The sequence below is a fragment of the Lipophrys pholis genome (assembly GCF_963383615.2).
Source record: "Lipophrys pholis genome assembly, chromosome: 8".
NCBI classification, from domain to species: Eukaryota; Metazoa; Chordata; class Actinopteri; order Blenniiformes; family Blenniidae; genus Lipophrys; species Lipophrys pholis.
This window is the reverse complement of record NC_137630.1, coordinates 5,551,443-5,568,675: the sequence shown is the minus strand read 5'-3', so window position 1 is coordinate 5,568,675 and position 17,233 is coordinate 5,551,443. Positions and strand designations below refer to the sequence as shown.

Sequence of the window (17,233 nt, the reverse complement as noted above, 5' to 3'; positions counted from 1 at the left end):
GCTAAAGTGTTGCTTCATGTGGTTGGTGCTGGTTAAAGTTGCTTCATGTGGTTACTTCAGGCTAAAGTGTTGCTTCATGTGGTTGGTGCTGGTTAAAGTTGCTTCATGTAGTTGCTCCAGGCTAAAGTGTTGCTTCATGTGGTTGGTGCTGGTTAAAGTTGCTTCATGTAGTTGCTTCAGGCTAAAGTGTTGCTTCATGTGGTTGGTGCTGGTTAACGTTGCTTCATGTAGTTGCTCCAGGCTAAAGTGTTGCTTCATGTGGTTGGTGCTGGTTAAAGTTGCTTCATGTAGTTGCTTCAGGCTAAAGTGTTGCTTCATGTGGTTGGTGCTGGTTAAAGTTGCTTCATGTAGTTGCTCCAGGCTAAAGTGTTGCTTCATGTGGTTGGTGCTGGTTAAAGTTGCTTCATGTAGTTGCTTCAGGCTAAAGTGTTGCTTCATGTGGTTGGTGCTGGTTAAAGTTGCTTCATGTAGTTGCTCCAGGCTAAAGTGTTGCTTCATGTGGTTGTCCTCCAGTGGAAGGATTATTAGTCGATTTCGATAGTTTTTTGCTGTCGGGAGGATGATGGCTGCCTGATGGCTCTGTAGCTCCGACTAGTGGCCGGCAGGTGCATGAAACCAACTGCACCTCCTACATCAAACATTTAGTGACTCATTTTTCTGTCGCTAACAAGTGAAGGATCAGTTCACGCTTTCAGCTCCCAGCTGCATGAAGCTAACAGGAAGTAGCTTTTAGCTTCCCATTGCTCATTGCTTCTGGATGCTCTTGGTTAGAAACAGTAATATTAAACATATCTGTAAGAATTCAGCATTTTTAAACTTTGTACGTGTAGCTATTGTGCTGTTCCTTTAGTTTTAATCATTTTAAATTCCTGGGTAAGGGTTCAGATTTGCCGCCAGGAAGTATCAACAGTGTGTTTGTGTGGCCTGTAGTTTCTCAGACAGATGAATTCATTGTGTGATTATTGACTAAAATGTTCATTTTGGATATTTAAAGTAGTAAAAGCATTTATCCAGAAGCCCGTCTCTTTATCCTTTGTGGCTTAGTTCCTTATGGGAGGATGTTGAAAGTGTATTTTGGTGGATAAACGTGCAGCGTGAGGCTGCTGCATTGGTTGGTACTTTCTGCTCATTACCCAGTGTTGCATGTTCATACAAGCCCAGTCAACATGGAGCGTATGCAGCACCGCTGCAGTCAAGAAGAGCTCATCATTCGCTCCCTGTGGCTGTCAGACTGAATTCTGACTTTAAACAGTTCTACAGGATTTACGATGCCGGTTCACTAATCTGATCCAGACTGACTTTCATTGGACGGTGACCATGAAATATTGTACAGACATTCATGGTTCTCAGAGGAGGAATCCCAATGACCTCACCCATCCTTTTCTGTATGAAAAAATAAGTGTTGAGAAGTTGAAGGTTGATCGTCAACACTTTAATGTTGAAGAGGGAGGCGGGATATCAGGTGAATAGTTTGAATAGTTTTGTTTTTCATTTTTGTTCGTAATTTCTATCAACAGTATTGATGTTTGGAGACTTTATTTTTTTGCCATTCATCCTTGATTGTTCAGCTTCTGACTTTGTGCACCAGGTATGATTTAATTAAGACAATCAACAGATAAAAATGTCTTAGAATCACTTTAGTTTCCTTTTTTTATTTTCATTTTGCGAAATAATGTCGAATAATTCCACTTTTCTTTCGTATTGAAAATCCTGTCAGATTATAAAAGCACATTTCTCAAAAACATCATTGAGTTCAGTTCAGTCTCCTCCAGTATGTACATTACACATGTTGATACCTCGATAACAATACATTCACAGCCTCACCATCAGTGTGTGGATGCCACAATATCAGCACTGGCGGTTTCCATGCACTGTACATTCATGTTCTGCATGTTTGACCAACAACAGATCATCTTTCACGTCTTTATTTAACATTGAACGAGGAGTCAAAAGAAAAGTAAAAAAATGAGAAAATCGGCAAATGGCTTTAATTTTGGTTAAAACGGAGTCCAAGGGGAGGAAGAACGTTATATTTTGGAAGCACAGAGACGTTAATATAATATATTAATATATAATTAATTAAGCGTTTATTCACTTCCGGTCATATCGCCATCAAATGATAGAAAAATCACTGCATGTTCAGCCAATACGGTGCAGCGATAATTCAAAGTGTGGAGAATGAAGTCAGAGTGTTCAGGACGTTCCAGTTGTGTTCAGCTGCAGTTTATCAGCCTTCATCAGTCCTGGAGTCCCTCATGGTCTTCCTCCTCCTCCTCAGACCCCTGGTCTCCCCAGTCACATCTTTCTACTCCTTTTTTCAGTTCTGGAGTTCCTCAGGGAACGTTTGTTGGAAACATCCACACACGTGAACTCTCCACATGTAGACCTGTTTTCTCACATTTAAACTTCATTTAATCTTTAAACGGCTGAATCACAAATCGCACGACAGTTTTTATTATGAAGAATCGTGACAGGTTATTTGCCACATTGAACTAGTTGAATTCCAGCTGAATAATAAGTAATGTCAAATGAAGAGTTTGCCTCTTTCTTGCTCGTGCATCACAGCAGGATGTGAATGATGTGTAATTGGAGTGTGGAGGTGTTCCCCCGGTGACGGTTGGCCGTGCCCTGCCTGCCTGCCACACCGCAGCTATTTTTAGGCCCGAAGGTGGTGACGTTTATGGCCACATCCCGGGCCCGAAGCCGCTGGGACTAACTGTCGGGATGGCTGAGGGCTTCTGGCATGTCGGAGGCTCTTCCTCTTGCTTTAGTCCTCCACCGCCGAATCGAGCGAGCAGAGCTTCAGCCGGAACCAGAAAACACACGCAGGAGAGGAACTGAAACATGGGGGAGGAGGAGGAGGAAGAGGAGGAGGAGGAGGAGGAGGGGGAGGGGAAGCACTGCTTCCAGGCTGACGCCTCTTCAAGTTTTAACATTCAGCTGCAGGATCATTAATTTCTAGATTGATTCTTATCTAAGTCTTTTCTTCATTAGAATATATTGCAGATTAAACTGCTTTCCTGCTGTCAAGGACAAATCAAAGCAATTCAGCTCAATATCAACAAACACCTCGACGTGACAGTCTGTTTGTTCTCCTTTAATACCAGTAAAAGCGTGCTGCGATTTTAAAAACTTCACATTTTGACTCAGTTTTTAGGTTTTTATTACAATCTTTAACCCGAAACAGTGAAAATAGATAAAAGTACACGGATGAATAAACATACTTTTCTATTGCCTGGAATTTAATGTTTATTTAATTCCTAATTCGACCCTGAAAAGGAACACTGCTCAGATCTGATCTGTGAGCTCAGGTTTTAGTTTACTACTGTGTAATAACATAAATATGAACAAAATAATTATGTGATGTAGCTTATTCGGAGTTATTTTCCAGTATGTTACTGCAGAGACATATACCTCTTTAATGATGTACACGTGGACAATTTATAATATGTATAAAATAAATTCTATTAAAATGTCACATTATCAAGAATAATGTAACTTTAATTCATTCAGATAATTTAAATTTGGCATTTAAATAAAAATTTTGTTATCATATTTGTTTTTGCTTTTCACATATTTATAAGACTGTTTTAACAAAATAAAGGCACTGTTATTACTACATGCTACATGAAAGCGTCTGTAATCTAATAGTGTTTACCTCCTGCTTCCTTAGAGCTGAAGAGATTCTCCAACAGAAAACAAGCGTCGATTAACTTTACTTTATTAGTCAGATTTAAAAAATAAGCTTTAAAAATGAAAAATTGTGGCGGAATCTTGCAGGAAGCAAGTTTAAACATGTTAAAACGTTCAGATTTCTTCACAGTGGTGAAATAACTGACATGAACAACAGATTGTTGTTTCGGATGAAACGGTTTTGAGCTGCATTAAAGGATCTGAAGTTTGTCTCGACAGAATCGGACGTGAAACAGCATCAACAGCTCCAGTTCAACTGTTAAATATGACAAATATCCACAATTTTACTTTAATGAAAAGTTGTTGAATTTAAGGGTAAAATAATTAGATTTGACTTATTGTTTTATTTTTTTTTTACATTTTGAAGCCGAGCAGCTTCTAAAGAGAAAATCCTGCCATTTCTATGATGTTTTCTCTTTTTCTCCTCCGTCCCACACATCGTGAGACACTTCGTCTTTGAATCAAACTCTGCTGGTTTCATGTTTTCCTTTATTTGTCCTCACTGATCTGATGGTCTCACACCAAAACCCTCCACCTCCCGAGCTTCTGCTTCTGCTCAATGTGCTCAGTAAAGCGTGACCTCCTCCTCCTCTTCCTCCTCCTCCTCCTCCTCCTCCTCCTCCTCCTCTCGGTGGAGCCACTTCACTGGAGCTCCTCCTCGACCCCCTTTTCCACCAAGAAGAACCCAGTGCTGGCGCCAGTGGTTAGTTGGTTCTAATCTGACACCTCCTGACAACCGGTTGCTTTTGTCCTTGACAAGGAGCCGAGTGAGACGCTCGTCATCGTGTCGCTGTAAAACATCACGACGCCGCTGCAGCCATTATACCAAACCAATCACATGTGAAGCCATTGTGGCTCACCGCTAAACACCTTGCCTCCCAAGGTTCAAGGTTCAAGGCTACTTTATGGGTATTTTATTTTTTTTTGCAGACTCGCGATTGCACTTGGCACGTCGTTACAAACAATAAACACACAATGAACCAGACGGGCAAACACTTGGCCAAGACAGAGAAAAACAAGACAAACAAGACAAGTGCTCAGTGTTCCACCAAAAAGTAAATAAATAAGATCAAAATAGATAAAAACAAACCACAATAAAACACAGGTTGTAGTATCGTATATGGACCCTATAGAATATGGACCCCCACAAGGGTTTGATTATAATAAATGCTCTTGACACAAACCTTCCCCCCTGAAAAAAACATTTGATTGTATTTTTATTTTCTTCAACTCCATTTCCACCTTGTCGAGATCTCAGGGAATATCAGCGCTCATCATTGGTGTCTTGTTTATTTTCTTTTTAGCATTTGAAATGTTCTTCACCAGGAAATTACACCGGCTTTGACACCCGGTCGTGTCAACAAACCTTTCAAAATATATTCAGTTCTTTTCAAAGACAGTTTTGTTTATTCGTTTGCTGCCTATGTGCAGCGATGAGAAATGAAACTTGCAACTTGCGACGTTGTTCACCAGAGCAGCTAGCAGGACACGTGGCGCCCAAGCGGCACAAACGCTCAAAAGTTTGGTTCCATTTCAGGAGGACGAACGACAACAGGGCAACGTGTAATACATGTAAAGTGGATGTGAAGGGAGGAAATATGACTAATATACAGAAACATCTGCGCACGGCAGCAATAACATTGAATGAATGTCGTGTTTTCAACCCAGCAGCAGCAATGCTAGCACATCCTCCGCTGTTAATCCTGCAGGTTTCATTTCCCGAATGAGAACCGATAAGAGAACCGATAAAGAACTGAATCGTTAAGCAGAATTGAGAATTGCATTGGAATCAATTCCCGCCCCTGCCTGTGTACGTAGCTGTTTACCCAGCAACGCTCCAAAGTCTCTTTTTAACTTGCTAATTGAGTCGAGGAGCTGGAGGACGCTCAGCTAGCGTCCTGCTGCAGCGTCTCTCGCCGTATTTCTTCAGTCTTGATCCGAGAGGCTTCCTTCCCTGATTTGTCCCACTGGGTCTCAGCCTCACGTCCACGGCTGCGTTCACATTGCGCCCGTTGCGAATTAAAACGGTGAATGAAGACGCTTGGCGGTCGTCTTAAAGATGGCGGTTCTGCGTTTCCACTGGTCTCGATAACCCCGCCCCCAGCCGCCGACGTAGCGACGCTTCGCTCTGGACCAGGAAACAGTTGCTGCTCGTCTGGAGCCGGAAACACAAAGAACTGGTGCTCGGTCAGGCTCTGGCTCTGAACCTGGAACCGGCTCAGACGCCTCTAGTGCTGAGGACTCCTCTTCTCCTCTTCTCCTCTTCCTCTTCTCCTCCTCCTCTCCTCCTCTTCTCCTCCTCCTCTCCTCCTCTTCTCCTCCTCAGTCCTTATCTGGCTGCTTCAAACGCTCCAGGCCCGTCTGAAATGTGTCATGAATTAGTTTTTTCCAGTTGACATGATTTTATAAGAGGCTCCTCAGTATCGCGATCCTTCAATTTGAGCTTCTTTTTTCCCACTTTATCTTCTATTATTTGTAATTATGAAATGCTGATTATTATGTAATGCTGGTTTAGCCTGAGCTGCAGAGGCCAGAGAAGCAAGTTCAGAACCAGAATCTGCTTGTTAGAGTCCCACTGCACCCGGTCACCACCACAGCTAACTGCTCCGCTTGTGACAAATCAAACCAGATCATCTCAGCAGCCTCAGTGTCGACTCTGGAAGGAAGCTGCAGAAACAGGAGGCTGTTTTTTTTTTTTTTAGCCTACAAACAGTCGGTTCAACACTCAATTTTATTTTGATAGACAAATACAACACAGTTGGAGGCACTATTACAGAGGAAAACGAAATGATTCCACATGAGCAAGTAGGAGAGACGGTGGGAAAGAAAAACTCCCTTCAAACAGGAAGAAACCTGCAGAACCAGGGTCAGAGGAGGAGACTTCCCATGTGTTCACTGTGGCCTGTGGAGGAGCTGCAACACCAGCACTCACACTGAAAACAGAGAAGAAGACATGAAGAGGCCATTCTGGACACGAGTGTGACACATGAGGACTTAATGAAGTACAACTTCTGCTTTGCGTCACTGTAAAATATAGAACCCAACAGTTTCAGGCACGTTTGAAGATTTCTAGTTTCTGTTGCTCAAACGAAACCCGGCGATCGTCCATCGTGTTGGTTGTCATGGTTACTGCAGCTTCTGTGGTCTACGATGTTAGCATTGCAGCATTTAAACAGCATTTTGAAAACTGAAACCTCTGCTGCTGTAGCTGAAAACTTGGTGCAACAGCCCCCCCCCCCCCCCCCTTTACCCTCCTCTCCCCCCGCCGGCGGCTGTTGTCACCTAAGCTCCGGCCGCTGAACTCACCTCCTATATTTAGTGAGCCGCTGCGGTCCAGGTCAGCCCGCCAAGGTTCTCCCGGCTCGGTTCTGCGCCTCGTCCGGCCCCTCCCGCTCACACACCGCCGGCAGCGACGGGGTTAACGGCAGTCACTCAGCATGCGGGAGTCCTGTTGGGTGGGTGGGGGCAGGGGAGCGGGGGGGGGGGGGGGGGGGGAGGGTTGCAGGCACGCAGTGCAGAGGGTGACCTCTGACCCCACAGGAAAGGAATGTGGAAGCTCTTTCATCCCGGACAGAAACCAAAGACACCCGGGCGGTTGGAAAGTGGCGGTTCAATTCTGCTTTCAGGGGAAGTGAGCGGCGGCTCCATGTGAATGTGCTGAGCGGCATCTGCCATTTTGGAGAGAAATTCGTGGAGCCGCAGTGGGTTTGTTTCTTTGTGACGGCGGAGTGGCGCTCGCTCCGGCCGCCGTGTGGCTGTTTGTGCCGGAGTTATTCAGCACTGTGTGTTCTGACCTGTAACCTACTACCTCTCTGCAGTTATGAAACAAACTACACACTACTCACATTTACCCAGGGGGACACACAGTTTACTTCCATTAATACGTGTGGAATGTTTTTACTTTACTCCTTCTTCAAGTTGCTAAAACAATTAAAAACATTTTAATATATTCTTAAAGCTGTTTGTAAAGGGCTTGTTTTGTCTGACAGACTCAACAGCAAAGTGAGATTTCCTTAAAAAAGACGGCAGATTGTCGTCAATTGTGCTCAAAAAGTTAAAAAGCTTCATAATTTATTCAAATAGCTCATTATGGAAATTAAGAGAAAACATTTCATGTGTTGAAAATCAAGATTCAGGTGGAAATTTTAATAATAAATTAGTTTTAAACAGGTTAAGGAAACAAGAAGAACTTAAGAATGGCATTAAATTATCAAGGAAATCAAAACAAAAAAACCCAAATGGAAGCATTTAAGTTTTTTTTAAGATGTGAAGAAAAAACATGGATAATATAGTTTGAATAAATAGAGAATGAAGTTGAGAAGTCAATAAAAACATGAAAGAAAAAAGTCAGAATTGGAATAGAATATTTTTTTTTATTATCATGAGACAAATTGCCTCTTAAAGTTGCAGCACCTCGATTAAAATGTCCTTTTTGTGCGTCAGGTGTCTTCAGTCCACTTCCTTTGAAGTAATTTTCTTTATTAATGAGTCATGACCAGAATGTGTTTGTTATTCATTTTGCGATTGAAGTGAGGACAGACGGGAGGACTGGGCCTGCAGTGGCGATACAATAACACGTCACCCTGATAACATCCTGGCTGTTTCTGAGGCTTTTCTGAGCTTTAACGCAGAAACAGTCTTTACCAGATTATCAATGCACCTTCTGTGAATGTGTTCCTCAGTTTATAGCCTACGATTAGTCTTCTTTGTCTTCTCCATCACAGTCATTTCTTTCCTCACACACTCTGCTCTCCTTCTGTTTACGATTTTTACTTGAAATTCTGCTTTTTTAGTCAAACGCAGTCGTATTGGAGGTTTTTCCGTGGTACTTTAGCACCTTTCCGTTTTCATACGCTGACATCTAGTGGTCACATATGGTATGGATCTGTAGATTTTAATACACTGCAAACTTATTTATCAGCCAAACACAAAAAAAAGTGCAATTTGAATCTCGAACATACAGTCAGTTAATGAGTCAGCATGAATGTTTTATTTCATTAATGGTCACATTTATGGCTTACTTGAGGATTAAAAATGTGAACTATCCGGGTAAAAAGTGAACTTGGTCGTTGTTTTTTAATACTGTGCTGAACTTTGCATGTTTTCATTTGTGTAGAAGTGAATGAGGGTTGCGCGTGGGTGTAGGAAGGTAAACAGAGGACACGCCGCTGCTCTGGTGATGTTCCCTGAAGCATTAGTAAATACATGGAGGACTAGTTTACAAAGCTGGCTACTTGGAGGTGTGAGACATTCACAGAAAAACAGCCCGTCAGGATCTTCCTGGAAGCCTCGGGACTAGTTAACCCAGCGAAACGCCACCGACACAAACAGCACGTACTTGTCACTCATTATGTGAAGTGTGTGCGGTTCGACTCTGGTTCCCCCGAGTCCTGAAAGCAGTGAGGACAATGTGGAAACACTCGGTGGAGGGGATTTTACTGTTTCCACATTCCAGGTACTGAAACATGAGAGCCGCCGCGAGACAAAACTTCAATCATACAAAGATCCAGAAGAAGCTTTGACAAACACAGGATGCGGAGACGAGCCGCTAAAACACTGATTAGGATGTGATTTAAGAGAGAAGAGAGACTTTTCTTGTGGGAAAAAGACATTTAAAAGGTTTGTTTATGAAAACCTGCGAAGAGAATATGACCTGCAGCAGGTCCGTTAAATGGATGTTTCCCCTCTGAGATTGAGCCAGATCACCAGATCACCAGATCACCAGATCACCAGGTCACCAAAAAAATTGTGATGTTGACCATCTGAAACCAGGCGGACCCTCAGACCCTGCTGTGATATCTGGTGCCGCCTGCAGGCGGAGGTGAATCGGAATATTAAAACCCAAAATCAGCTAAATGGGTTAAACTGAACTGTAACGTTAGAAGAGGTTCTCCTTTTGCTCTGTATGTGAATGTTTGAGATCATTAGAGATGAACTTAGTGTGAACAGTAAGTTCACAACGTGGTTTTTAAGTCGGGATGAGAATCGCTAAGCTTCCGATTCTGCTTAACGATTCAGATCTTTATCGATTCTCATTTGGAAATTAAAACCTGCAGTATCACCAGCAGACGACCTGCTAGCGCTGCCGCGGAACAAACAAACGCAGCCTTGATTCAACGTCATCTCTGCTTTGTGTGCAAATGTTTCTACATCTTGGTCGTTTTTCCTTCCTGTGATCAAACCTCTACTTTCCAAGTTTTGCACGCTGCCCTGTTTCATCCTTTCTCGTGAAATGGAACCAAACTGTTGAGCGTTTGTGCCGCTCGGGCGCCATGTTTCCTGCTTCATGTTGCGTAGCTTACGCAAGCTGATGTGAATCGATAAGGGAATCGTTTGCAAATGTGGCAGAAATCCAAAGAGTTGAAACTATTGATTTCAACTAGAACCGGTTGGATTCCCCATCCCTGGTTTTAAGGAGGCAGAGGGACACGTCTCATTGGACTTTCTGTGTTGTTGTACTTCTTCTGGGAGCTGTTGTGGCTCCGCGTTGATGGAAATGCTCAGTGACTGGGAATCGGTCACATTTGACCAGAGACTCAGTGGTGATCTGAACGATGCTCGAGTGCAGGTGAGCGGGCTGGCCGGAGTGAGCGGGTCGTCTCTACATCAGTGTTCTGGCCTCAGAGCCTCCGTGTGCTGCTCCTGCTCCACGCCGCTCCTGCTCCACGTCGCTCCTCACCGCGCCGCCTTTGTGTTCACCAGCTCTGGTTAGCTTTACTCCTCCAACGTGACAATCTGGATTCTCTCCATTGTCCGGCAACCGTGTGTGTGTGTGTGTGTGTGTGTGTGTGTGTGTGTGTGTGTGTGTGTGTGTGTGTGTGTGTGTGTGTGTGTGTGTGTGTGTGTGTGTGAGATGTCGTGTGCACAGCAGAGGAGAGGCAGGGCGGTGGCGACACGGCATGGTTCAGGCCTGGAATGTGCGATGTGGGGTGAGCTTTACAATAGAGCCGGGCTCCCTGAGGATGTTCAATGGGACGGGTGTCACCCCCCTGCTCCCCCCCCGCTGGGTGATGACCACCACACAACGCTACAGCTGTCAGCTCCTCTTAACCACCACTGTAAACACACATGCATCAAACGCATGTATGCTCTCTCTCTCTGTCGTGTGCGCACACACACACACACACACACACACACACACACACACACACACACACACACACACACACACACACACACACACAACCTGAAAATACACACCCCAGTAGGGATATAACAGGTGCCAGCCCGATTCCAGAAAAGCTGGGACGTGTGGAGAATGTAAATAAAAACAAACCACTATGAGGAGTTTATTTGTTTTGGTTGTAACTTGTTCCAGAGTTAGCCGTTAGCCGTTAGCCGTTAGCTCCTCTTTAGTCTCTCTACTCGCAGATTTGTCGTATCAACTGACGATTTAACTGGATTTTCTTACAAACTGCACGTTTCTGGTCAAAGACTTTATTACTGTTTTGACTTGACGAGTCGACTCCTCATCCGTGATGAGAATCAGCCAATCGCTGGTCCAGTAGCATGTACAGCCTGAGGACTGCACTGCCCTCTGGTCCTCACTACTCGTCTCCATCAAAAATTAGCTTTTATGTTTTTGTTTTTTGGAGTGTGGAACAAGTACATTCATAAACTTTTCAATCTTCATGAAGGCGTTTCGTCGACTAGCCGTCTGTCTGCTGCCAACTCAAAGTTGGAGGGTTAAAATAAACGTAAAAACACTGAAATCCTCAAGAAAATATTCAACAAATTTTAAAAAATCTATAGTCTTGCAACGAAATATTGAGCATATCAGTATATGAATATTCTCTCTCCCCACTAGTTGATGCTTCTTCAGTACATTTAAGTAAATGTTGACATGTCACTGAAGTAAAAAATAATATTAAAATGTTGATGCTGCACGAGGAAGTTTCCTCTCTGAACCTCCAACAATGATAATTGACAACCCTGTTTGTAGATAATCAGCACATTTTCATGATTTGTGAAAGAAAACAAACTCCGAAGTGGGACTTTTCATGTGTTATCATAGCAACTTTCTCAACATGACCTCACCATTATTGATGTATACCCATCGATCTGTCTGTTATCTCACTTTTCAGCCGTAATAAAATGCGATAAAAGATCGATTGCGATCGATAGAAACACATTCATTGTGTTTTGAGATTCGAAATAACAGGGATCCTCTTTTCTCTGATTTTCTTCCTGTGTGTTGTTTGTTTGATCACCAGCATCAGCGCAGTTCTCTACTTTGTTGATTTGCAAACGTACACATGTGGTCCGTATATGGACACTCATGATGTGCATTTTGGGAACGTTGTCTGTTAATATTCTCAAACTTTTTTGAATCCCCCTGCATCGAACTCACCGTGGCCGTGTTTTCACATTCACCTTGAATGACCTTTTTTTTTTTTTTTTTTTTTTAGTAAAAGATAAATACATTCTGATTTATTGACATTCTACGTAACGTCCCAGTTTTTGTGGCACTGCCGCGTCTCTTTAAGCAGGTTGTGGTACTTTCTGCTGTCTTCTTGAACCCGCTGACCTCTCCCACAGGGGGGATACGTGCGTGTTTGTGCACTCCCCCATGTGCACGCCCACGTGTGTCCACCATGCCCAGGGTTCACGTGCACGACACTCCGAGTGCGGCTGACATCACGATCTGCGTCCGCGCAACCTTGGACTTAGCTGGTGTGTTAGCAAACATGGGGGGAAGGTGGTGGGGGCGGGGGGGGGGGGGGGGGGGGGGGTCACGCAGGTCGCTGAGGATAAATAAGGGAATGCAGACAGGACAGAGAGAGGTAGAGGGAGAGAGAGAGAGAGAGAGAGGGGGATAGAGAGAGAGAGAGGGAGAGAGAGAGAGAGAGAGAGAGAGAGAGGGGGATAGAGAGAGAGAGAGGGAGAGAGCGGAGGGTTCACGCGGTGTATGAGCAGGAGAAGCCGGTGTGGTCGGGGTCAGGAGGTTTCCGTGTTCTTCTCCCTGCTTTTTGACTTCAAGGCTCGTATCTGTTTTTGCCGTCACTGTCAAGAATTCAGTGAACTCAGAGTGACAGGTAGTGCTGGTTTTAGGAAGCCCCGGCTTGTGGCGCAAACACTTTCAACCCCACCCCCACCCCCCAACGCCCCCTCCCCTCACCCATCACAACCCTCTCTACCCTGGAGGCTTGTTCTGTGTGTGTGTGTGTACGCGTTCTGTTTTCCCAAGGATTGCAGCAGAAAACATCCATTTGTAGTACATACCTGTACACACACACACACACACACACACACACACACACACAAAGCTGGCCTTTGTGCACTGCGCTGTTACCTGCAGACGCACCTGATAAAAGACGAGGCTGCAGAATTGCGCCGGGTCTTTACATGTCGCCGTACACACTCACTCAGACTTATATTGTCCTGCAGACTGTGAATCGTCATTCACAAAACTGTTGTGTTCTGTTGCGTCTCAGCTAATCTTCTGAAGCGCCTGTCATCAGAGCAGCTTGACCTACAGCTCCCTCCAGTGGAGTGTCACTATTATCTATGTCAGTGGTTCCCATCACATTGTCTCTAACACCTCTGAGTCACCAGCCCTCCAGTGAAGCCTGTGTTTACTGACTCACAACCAGAGTGTCTTGTTCTGGTTCCTTTGACATGGCCAAACTGAGCAGGCACAGTCTTGGGCACCCTCTTCACGTTTGGTTCCACTCCCAAAGGGCTAAACCCGGGGTTGGTTCCTTCGGTTCCTCATCCAAGTGGAGTTGTATCATAGAAGGTCAGCGGTGGGAGCCAGCTGTTCTTTGTCCTGATGACCAGATGTGCTCATGTAGATATGAAACACATTCATACAGTCTTTCCTCGAAGAGATTCAACGTTTTCTGTTGTCTTCTTTGTTTCTTTTGCTGGTTGCACACAAGCCATACTGCTCAGCACTGCCCCTCCAGGTCATCAGTGGTATTACTCCGCTTCGACCTGAATGTGTTTCGCTCAGTTAGACTTGAAGCACTTCTTTGTTACTTACCTCGATTGCGTCCATGTTTGCTCTCTCCTCACAGAGCGTTCAAGATGCAGAGCAGTATTTCCCACTCACCACCAACCATAGCTGTTGGGACTGGGTGAGGAGGAGCGAAGGCGTGAGAGGAGAGACGATTCGGAGGTTGAGCGAGAGAGACAAGAGAAGCTTTGACAAACAGGTAAAGGTGCTTGTTGAGACCAGTACTGTAGTGCTGCAGGAAGCGGTTGGTCTAAAAGCTTTTCCGTCTCTCTTCAGATTTGGGCGACCCTTGATGCTGCAGCGGGATCCTCAGACCTTCCTGTGAGCCGTCACCTGGCTTTGTGACAAACCTTCCCACGTTGAGCCTGCGAGGCAGGGGAGCCACGAGTCGATCTTTCATGGCAGCGGCACTCTAGGGCTGCCATGGCAGCTGCTGCCGCCGATGCCTCACACCGTATTACCGCACTGAAGCCGGAGGAAGAGGGACGACGGACTGCCGCCAAGCTGTTTGGGTGTGCTGCCCCGTTGCAACGGACAGAGAGAGAGCGAGACAGAGAGAGGGGGAGAGAGCGAGACAGGGAGAGGGAAGAGGAAGGAGGGGAAGTCGGGAGAGCCGGCGGTAGCGAGTGCTTGGTGTGCGGCGCCCTGTTCGCCTCCCAAGAGAAGCTCCGGCTCCACGCCTTGAGTCACACAGGAGAGAAGCCCTTCCATTGCTCACAGCCACACTGTCCCAAGGCCTTCAGCTCCAAATACAAACTCTTCAGGTACCGAACACAAAGCACAGACCTACAACCTTCACAGTGGCAAAGAAAATCTGTATTTCCCCACTGCAGGGACTAAATGTTACATTTTTAATAGAGTTTGGAATTATTACAAATAATGTACAGTAACATGGTTAGATTAAGAGGGTTTCAAAAGAATTATGCTTTGATTTCACTTATATTAAGTCCATTTTTCTTGAAGTTGGTTTCCCATTGGAAGGTGTGACGCCTTTGGCACTTTTCCACGAGTTCCTACTCAGCCCTACTTGGCTTGACTATTGACGCCTTTCCACTACGTGTTAGTCCCCGTGACCAGGTACTTTCCTGGTACCCGCTAGACTGAGGTTCCAAGCCAGCTAAGGCGAGTAGAAAATGTGACGTCGGCAGACGGCGGGTCGCTGATGGGCACAGAGCGTCACGACACAAATGAGTCGTCTCATTCACCCGATCACAACAAAAACACTGAAAAACAGAGATAGATGCACAAAAATAAACCCCATGGAGCAGCGACGACATGTAGGCGTTTTTTGCCTGGTGGCCGACCACAGGATTCAGCAGGAGCTCCACGGAGGGACACGCTACGAGTATCTGGAGATCTCAAAGCCGCTGTGTTTTGGATTAATTGGTTTCCCTATTAACTGGTGGACAGCTTCCTCGAGAGTCCCCTTCTCACAGCAGATGTTAAAAATCTGACCAAAAATCCATAGCTGTCCCGGTGAACGTCTTTTAACGGCATTTCCATTAAAGCCTTGTCCCCAGGCTTCTCAAAATAAAATTCCGTTCACACGACACTATGAACACAGCTCAACACCAGATTTCGGGGCATGTAGTACATATGCCGAGCCTTTAGGGGCGCTGTGACTCACCAGAAACGCAGAAGAGGACACGGAGCACATAGAAATTTGCAAGTAGACTCCTGCTCATAGACTTCTATGTAACTCCTGGTTATGTAGGTCTATGGCCCTGGTCCTCCTCTGGTTAGCGTCACACCCGAGGGTTTTAGAATTTTCGCACTCTGGGACCTGTGTTCAACAAAACCCGTTTTCGGGATTCTAAAAAGCCGCATCATGTGGACAATCGGCCCAAAACGGTGTGTTTACTTGAACCGGCGTTCTCATGTGGACGGCCCCTAAAGTTTAAAGTATTGTACCGTTTGTTTGTCTTATTTTAACATCAGCTGCGCCTAACGGCTGGTGGCAGAAGTCACCAGTTAACAGGGGCACCAGTGAAACGGAAACATGATGACTCTGCCCACGCTATGGTGGTGCTGTATTGTAATGGAGGACAAATGAGGCTGAGTCGAGTAGAGGCAAGTCAAGTAAGGCTGAGTAGGAGCTAGTGGAGAAGCGCCATTATTGATCTTAAGACCACCAGACTCAGACAAAAGACAATAATCGTGGAAGAATCGTGGCGGTGGTCCTACGTCGCACCGTGAGATCGGTTCAACGACGGCCGTTGTCATGGTCTTGCAAGCAAAGACAACCTGCGATAAATTTCAGACAGTGTCAGATATGTCTGGGTGATCGTAGCTGCTGCGACCTGTGTGTTACATTTACATGGAGTGTTTCGTTGGAAAATAAAAGACCACAACACTAAATGCTACCTTAAAATGCTAATAGATGCTAACAAGCGCTTACTTCAAGCTCCCTTTGCTAAATTATCATCTCAAGTTGGCCTCTTTCTCAGAACCACGACCCCTTCATATTATCCTCCTTCTCCTTTATTGGGGGTTTCTCTCCAAACACCTAAATGCCACAACGCTGAGGGCTCGTTCATTTTTAGACGTTCATGTTTATGACGTGTTTTTAGTGCAATCCCGTCAGCTCACGTCGTCTTAGGCTGCGATTCGGCTTGTGTTCTCATCGCTCAATCTGGACACATCAAACTTCATGTCGTGGTCTAAAGTTTGTTGGATTCGTGTCGTACAGTGCCGCGAGCTGTGAACTTGTCAGATTGTTAAAATCGTACAGGGTGTAGGCGCCTTTAAGCTCCACCTTGAAACAGACTTCAACATAACACCGGAGCATAGGTTACATACCTGATGTGTTAAAAGTTTTTAAGTACTCAACATCCAACTGTGGTGAACTGTTATGATATGCACTTTAATGTCATTAGCACATATCAGTTCTTCTGTTTCTGAAAGAAAAGTCTCATCATTTGATGGAGAATTGACTCCACCAACCCTGATGGATTTTCAGGTGGTTCTCTGGAGTTTGGGAATATCTGCTTTAATGTTATTTAATTGGTCAAACAACGTGATCTGATCTGTGTCTAAGTCACAAGCACCTCTAACACTGTATCCTAGTTTCATCTGTCAGCTGAGCAGAGCTGATCTTCCTTGTTGAAAGCCTCTGTCCTTCCAACTCCACCCCTGAGATGTCCCTCATCCTCGTCCAGTAACGCTCAGACAAACATCTCAGTCACCTCTGACGACGTCGTTCTTCCTGGCCTCTTTTATACAAAATCCAAAGTAAAAATCGCCGTCGTAGGACTTTGCTGTTGTGGAACCAAACTGCTGCTCACTGATGTTCACCTTCAACACTCTTTCACACAACTTCATGCTATAAACCAGCTTCAGTCTCTCTTACATATCAGCACACTTCAGGATTGAACAGTTTAGTCAAGAATCCTACATCCACCGTTCTTAAAGTGTCATATTTCCAATGTTATGTTATGTGAGTGAACTATCTTTCCATTCTTTATCTTCTTTTATGTTGTCTTTGCTTTGTCATACAATCTGTATTACTCCCTTATTTCCATCTGACACGTCAGCACCTTCCCATCTCACATTCTTGCAGTACTTCTGTAGTCTTCTGTTACC

General features: G+C 44.9%; 1 protein-coding gene across 1 annotated transcript in view; it reads left to right on the top strand.

Annotated features, from left to right (window-relative positions):
- The window catches only part of plagl2 (pleiomorphic adenoma gene-like 2), a 66,714-nt gene that overhangs the window by 38,968 nt on the left and 10,513 nt on the right, over window positions 1-17,233 (top strand). Inside the window, exons 2-3 of the mRNA XM_080470148.1 lie at window positions 13,713-13,850; window positions 13,928-14,415. Coding sequence (XP_080326274.1) covers window positions 14,075-14,415 — 341 coding nt within the window. The 5' untranslated portion in view covers window positions 13,713-13,850; window positions 13,928-14,074. The remainder of the gene's footprint in view (window positions 1-13,712; window positions 13,851-13,927; window positions 14,416-17,233) is intronic.